General features: G+C 43.2%; 1 protein-coding gene across 1 annotated transcript in view; it reads left to right on the top strand.

Moving 5' to 3' along the window:
• IL17RA (interleukin 17 receptor A) overlaps window positions 1-7,124 on the top strand; it is a 51,981-nt gene that overhangs the window by 28,441 nt on the left and 16,416 nt on the right. Inside the window, exons 4-11 of the mRNA XM_006019440.3 lie at window positions 652-776; window positions 1,872-1,998; window positions 2,781-2,828; window positions 2,928-3,088; window positions 4,420-4,497; window positions 4,942-5,017; window positions 5,115-5,129; window positions 5,879-5,980. Coding sequence (XP_006019502.1) covers window positions 652-776; window positions 1,872-1,998; window positions 2,781-2,828; window positions 2,928-3,088; window positions 4,420-4,497; window positions 4,942-5,017; window positions 5,115-5,129; window positions 5,879-5,980 — 732 coding nt within the window. The remainder of the gene's footprint in view (window positions 1-651; window positions 777-1,871; window positions 1,999-2,780; window positions 2,829-2,927; window positions 3,089-4,419; window positions 4,498-4,941; window positions 5,018-5,114; window positions 5,130-5,878; window positions 5,981-7,124) is intronic.

Genomic DNA, 7,124 nt, shown 5'->3' with positions numbered 1-7,124 from the left:
CCTCTGTCGCTGTCACCGTGGCTCCGTGCTCCACCGCCGTGGGCCAGATAAAATGGCTTGGTGGGCCCCATGTTGGACAAGCCTGGTATAAGCCATTCAGGTAAGTACATTTATCTGTTTGAGATACCAGAACCAGATATATCAGCCCTACAGTGTTAAAATGGCTTGGTGGGCCCCATGTTGGACAAGCCTGGTATAAGCCATTCAGGTAAGTACATTTATCTGTTTGAGATACCAGAACCAGATATATCAGCCCTACAGTGTAAGAAATAGTGTAAACGTGGAATTGTCTATCAAGGTCCTTTCTCCTGTCCCTGCTCCATTGCCATATAACAAAAGTCAGCCTCAACCATGACCACTCCCCTCTCATTTCTCAGCCTGTTTCCATTTGTCTTAAGAAGCTGCTCCAGAAGCCAGTGCCAATTTCTACAGCATGCTGAGGTATTTTATGAATTGGCACAGCAGTTAATGGGGTGCTGCTTCATCTGAGGATGGCTGTCAGCAAGTGAATAAGCAAGTCTGCTTTATCTGATGGGCTATAGTGAATGAGAGTAAGCCTGTTGTATGCCCCAAGTGTGCCAGAGATCACCATGGGGTTAAATTTTCTAGATTTAAAATTCCTAGAACAAAATGCAAATTTCTTCCTTTCAGCTAGTATCCAGTATCTCCGAGGAGCAGAGCTGGCTGTGCTGCAGGTATCCAGTAATCGACAAATCTGTGTCCAGTTTGACTTTCAGAACAACCTGCCTCTTCAGGTCCGTCCAGATGGAAGCCGGGTGAGTGTGGAGGGCTCTGACAAGGTTATGTATGTCACAGGTGTGTTTCTGTTTTGCTCGATTAAAAGTCAGGCTATCAGTGAAAGGAATAGAATTCTTAGCCAGGCAGGTTAGTCCTGAGCTACAGGCCTTTCTTTTGGGAGATCTAGATTTGTTTTCCAACTCTGCTTAGATTTCCTGTGTGACCTTGTACAAATCATGTCCTTGCTCTTTCCCATCTATAAAATGGGAATGGTGATGCTCCTTTTCTCCTACCCTTTGTTATTTAGATTATAACTGTCCTCTGGCACAGAAAAACAGAGACTTTTAATTACTGTATATTTGTATGGTGCCTTGTACAGTGCTACTGAAATACAAATAATCTTAACAACTGTTATTCCCTATGCAAAAGTAATGGTATGATATAAATATATTGCTTTTAATTCACTCCTTATATCACCAAGCTACTTCTTTGCTATATCAGGAAAGGAAGCCCTACAGTGACTGCTTGCTCTTTCTACGCTATTTCCTTTCCAACTGCCTCATCCATCCATAGCTCCCTTTGGGAACAGCTTGAGCTCACTTCTTGGGACTATTTGAGATTAAGCAGAAGCATGTTGGGGAGAACAGCTCTGGCTTCCAGGAGCTTACGGATCTTTCCCAGGAGTTTTACCTCCTCACTCATCTGTGAGAACATTGTAGGTAAAGAAGCAGAAATGACAAAACACAGCAACTGCTTAGCCATGCATACAACTACTTAGCAGCACAAAAATTTTCCTCTCAAACTGTATAAATGCCATTAATCCTAACTTTCCTTTATTACAATCTAAACTGTCTTCAGTTTGGAACTTAACTTAGGTAAAACTAGGCATGCAGCTGAGTGCACCCTTGTCATTGTAGGCAATAGTTCCATAGCATGACTCAGGCTTTACCATTACAAACCGAGAGAGTTTTGGAGGGAAGGTCCAAGAGACGGACAATATTCAATTAACTTGGAAGCTGTTGCTTATCATGGCTGAAGAAAAGGATTAACTGTGGGGAAGAGAAAAGAATTGGTAATTTCAGTGACTAGACAGTTCAGTTGTGAGAATGAGACTGTCTTATCCTTTGTTTCAGTGGAACTTCACTTTTGATCGCTTTGAAGTGGAGCCTGGCCAGTTGTACCAAGTGACCGTTCATCATCTGCCCAAACTGGGTGTAAATGGAGACCACAACTGCAAATCCAAGTCTTTCAAAATGCCTGGTAGGGAATCCTCTGATGGTTTCTACTAGGCCTTGAGATTGGAATACCAATTTTCCAGTTCTATGACTGGTGGGATGGGGTCTGTGGCTGTGAATCTTGCTGCCTCCAGAGATGAATATGAAATCATGACATGCCTTTTTAGAGTTCAGTACCAGGTGACTCACTTTGCCACAGACCTTCCCTCATTAAGGGTATTTTTACACATGCAGGCACCGCAGGGCCGGGTGCTTTGAAAAGCGCCTAGTGCTGCGTCACTTGCAGTTGTATAAATGGTGAAATGCACGTCAGCATTAAGAAAATGGCAGCGGTCTGCTTTTGAACTAAAATACATAGAAGGTGGTTTAGTTCAAAAGTGTACCACCGCCATTTCCTCCATGCTGACGCACATTTTGCTGCTTATACAACTGCAAGCAACGCAGCGACATGCTTGTCAGCTCACATGTGGAACAGAGCAGATTCGATTAATCGAGTCTATCTGCTAGATCTCCACAGTCTATCTGCACAAAAATGTATGTGTATAAATGACCCAAATGTTGAGGGAAGATTATAGAATGGATGCAAGTTTTCTTGTTTTCTCTGAAAAGAGATCCTTGTCTTAGGAGGATCCTAAAAATAATGGTGTAATTGGAAGAAATGGCTCATACTTGTGCTATAGTAATACTATTTTAATTGTTCTGTTTTGATGCTTTTTTGGTGGATCAAAAATTGTTTGCATTCTGATATTCTAAATGTAAGTGCAACATCTCAGTGTGAAAAGCCAACAGCATCTCCTTTTCCTGCAGATTGTGAGGATTCTTTGATGAAAACAACCACACCATGTTTGCAGATAGGTAAAGCATGGCTGTACTTGTTATAGCAGTGGGAATTGGTGCCCCCATATGACTGCCTAGAAAGGTTTTGTAATTCTGAAATATCTTTATTATTTGCAGGCAGTCTGTGGGAACCTAACATTTATTTTGAAAGTCTGGATGACAAATCTTTTTTGGTGAGTTTTAGCCCAGGGATGGAGCCAGCCCGATACCGGATCCATGTGACCAGTTTCCAAGATGAGCAGAACCAATGTAAAGACACCACGCAGGATATCTCTGAGGTATAATCACTTTCCCTCCCACATCTGTACTGAAACCACTCTAAACAAAACCATCCTCTACATTTACTAAATAGCATGGTAAAGGCAAAACCCGGGGAGAGCTCATAGTTGTGTCTGGCTTTGTTTTGGGGATTCTGGCAGACAGGAACCCAGCTTCTGAGAAGAGCTGGAAAAATGGTAGGAGGATTGAAAGACGTGCCTTATATGGAAAGACTTAAAGAGCTCAATTTTTGTTTTAACAGATTAAATTAAGGGGTGATTTCATTAGTCTATAAATACCTACGGGGGAACAAAAATGTGATGATCAGCTCTTCAGTCTAGCAGGCAAAAGTAAATAAGATCCATTACACCTGACAACTAACATTAGATAAATGTGGACTAAAAATAAGGAACAATTTTTTGAGGATAACAAACTATTGAAGCAGCTTGCCAAGTGTAATGAATTTCCAGCCCAGTGGCAATTTTTTAAAATCGCAGCAGGATGCTTTTCTAAAAGAGATGCTGCCATTCAAATAGGAATGAATTTGGGGAGATCTTAAGGCATGTTTTATGAGAGATCTCGGACTAGATGATCAGTAGTCCCTTTTGGGCTTGGAATCTATGTAGTCCAAATGAAGATCTCCACGTAGCAGTATTTGGGAGAGCTTGAAGAAAAATCTCTCAAATATTGACATCTGTTCCCACCCTCTATCAGGGGTTTAGATGTGAAGTCTACATATTTATAACTGCTAATCTGTCCCATCCTGTTTAGATCCACATTCCTCTTTCTCTCAATGCACTAATACGTAGTAGAATTGCTAGAATGCTGTATACAACAGTCTGACAGAGGAATAATGTCTAACTGAAAAACAAAGTCCCTACCAGTTACTGCAAGGAATATAACCCCAGCAAGATACTGGTTGTCTCTTATAGATTATACATGATGTTTACCTGCATATTCAAGTACCGCAAGTAATAATGGAAAGATAGCCTCTGGGTTAAGCTAGAAAGCTTGTACATTGAACAACTTTAAACCTGAGATACAAGACTCTTATGTACCACTTTAACTTCTATATTTTCAGGTTTCAGTACTTACCTCTGCAACCTCAGTGCTCTATCAGTTGTTTATAATATGAATGACGTAGTCTTTTTCTGGAGCTGCTATGTGGTAGCTCTTTTCTCCTGCCTAAATTAATTAGAAACTTTCCCTTTGTCTTGCTCAGTAACTTCATATCCTTTGACTCGCATGTTTTGCTCTCACCTGTGTTTCCCTTCCCCTGCCCCCTCAACCTCAACTTCCAGTCTGTTTATTTTCTGCCTTCCCTCATCACTGTTCTGTCTCATATCTGCAGAAAGGGTTGCAGCAGCGCGTGAATGTCACACTCAGATTCGAAAAACCTATAAGAACTTGTTGCACATACAAAGTCCAGGTAAGTTCCTGCCTGTTCTTGCTGCAGGGAGAAATATGTATGTGATGAATCATCTCTGACCAGTTAAGCTATTACTAGGACACAGACCTTTATCAAAAGTTAATTCCCAATTTCCCACACACCAGGGAAGTTGGGCCCACTCCTGAAAGAATACTTATTATATTATGAACACATTCTCCAGATGCAGTGAACTTTCATCTCTTTTTTTTCATACTAACCACTCTTGGGAGACTCTGGAGATGGAGTAGCTGGGTATGGCCCTCATGACCAGGTCTGCTATCTTTGGGTAGAGAGTAGCCCCCAGAACCTTTAATCACACCCCTAACATTTTGGGGAGACTATAGGCCCAATTTCTATCATACTGTTACAGTTTAAAGGGAAGGGTCGTGGGGAGCAGGTGGCTGGCAGAAATACTTCCATTTTGCTGATTTGTTTTAACTGCAGATTCAGCCGTTTTTTGCAAATTGTGGCACTGACTGTACAAGGCACTTGAGTGTCTTTCAATGTCCACCTGCTCCAAGTAAGAACTTCTTTCTACTAAATTAGATTTGTACTATTTTAAAGATGGTAGTTGAGCCTTGATCTAATTCTCTGTTTTGCATTTGATTATTTTTCAGCTTCACAACCTACAGGTAAGAATTCCTTTCTAGGTACTAGAACTTCCCTTTACATTTGTTTTCCTCTGCCTGTAACAAAGAGTGGCCAGCATGTGAGCCAGTCTACACACAGAATAGCATTATTCATGAAGTTCTGCTTGTCATTCTTTGGGTGTCTTGAGTCCAGAATTCATAGATCTGGTAAAACTGCCTTATTTTGCATTAAAAGAGAAAGCTTTTAACCATATTTACCCAAATATAAGACAACCCCGATAATTAGATTCTATACATGGAAAATGTATAAATTTGCTTTAATTTTCCATGTATATAATCTAATTATTGGAGGGTTATCTTTAATTCATCCTCCCCACTGCTGCAGGGAAGTAGACAGTCAGGGGGCAGAGGGGCAGGTGGTGTGGAGGGGTCAAACAGCTTGCCTCAGCTTGTGCCTGCCCCTCAGCCTCTGCTCCCCACTTCCCCCCCCAGCCTTTGTTCTCTGCTTCTCCCCTCCTTACTCTTGCTCTATGCTGGCAAGCTCTGTCCCCATTCCAGCCTGTGGCATGAAGCACAGGCCCAGCTCAGCCTCTGTACCAGGCATGCGGGGGCCACTGCATGCCACTATATGGGGCTGGGATGGGGCTGTTTCCATAATTCTGAGGGCAGGGTTGCTGCTATCCAGCTGATACCTAGTGTTCAAGGTAGAGTTTTGTGGTTGGACGAGATTTTCCTTGGCAGATAAAATTGTGTTTGAATGCTCTGTCTGACTGTTCTTTCTTATACCATAGATGATCTGTTTATGTGGCTGTACTGGTGTATCACTGGCTTCTGTGTTTTACTGGTGGGATCAATTATTGCTGGGGCCATTTATATGACCCAAACACAACCAGGTAAGGACCACACCAGTGAGGGAAGGAAAGACTCTAAGGCATGCTTACACATCTCTCACCCTGTATCTTCTTATTTCCTTCCCTGGATCCTCGTGTGACTTTCTGCCAGGAAAAGCATTTCCTTTAGCCCATGTTATAGGACTCATGGCATCCTAATACAAAGCAAGCATACTTTTTTCTAAAACACCATGTTAACTGAAGGTCTCTTGTGTTCTTTGGGGTTGCATTGGCCTTAAGTTCCATCCCTGATAAAGCTTCTCAGTTCTTGAGTGGCCTGGCTGCAGTATTCAGCCCTCTATCTCCAATATTCCCTGGGACTTGATATGAAGTTTCTGCAGCCTGATTTGTTTCTTCTCATAGTTTCATAGTTTCAGGGTCGGAAGGGACCTAATAGATCTTCTAGCCCGACCCCCCGCCAGGGCGGGAGAACAACCCAAAAAAAAACTCACCCTAAAAACAAAAACGGGACTCAAATGAGTCCAGCCAGGTAAGTATCCAGAGTTCTTAATTTCTTCTTCCTTTTCCTTCATGTGTGTTTTCCCTTTCCCCTTTTTCTGCTTCCCCCACACCTACTTCTTATGTCCACTCCACAGGTTCGTTTCACATTCCTGTTTTGAGAAATCCTCTGGGGCTCTGCCGGCTGCTTCTGTGACGGTAGAACCAGCGCATCTCTGCTTTATACCTTTCATTAAGTACGAGGAGGGAATCAGCCTGGTCCTGCTTTGCAGCCAGTGTTGTGGTGTTCCCTGCATTCCTACTGCAGGCATGTGCAGACATGTAGATGTACAATTATATATCATTTCTTTTCAATACCAGCCCTTGTGCCTTGGTGGTGGAAGGGTGTTGAGCAGTTTGAGCTGTGGCTTTGTTGGAGGGGGTCATTTGTGCAGCAGGTTCTCTAGGATACCATTTCTCAAGCTGTGGGTTGTGACCCAAAAGTGGGTTGCAAGCAGGGGCGACGTGTAGGGGGTGCATGCAGGTGCATGTGTACTGTCTGAGCATGGTGGTGCACCCCCTACAAAAAGTGTTGAGGGTTGGCCCTGCTGGTGGTGGCTGCAGGAGGTTGCTGACCCTTGGTTGGCGCTGAGCTCCAGCCTGCAAGGGGCTGCTGCCCCCGCCCCCCACACTGGGGGGGTGGGGCGGG

This window comes from Alligator sinensis, unplaced genomic scaffold (assembly GCF_000455745.1).
Source record: "Alligator sinensis unplaced genomic scaffold, ASM45574v1 scaffold87_1, whole genome shotgun sequence".
NCBI lineage: Eukaryota > Metazoa > Chordata > Crocodylia > Alligatoridae > Alligator > Alligator sinensis.
Note: the sequence above shows the minus strand (reverse complement) of the source record. Positions and strands in the feature narration are given on the sequence as shown.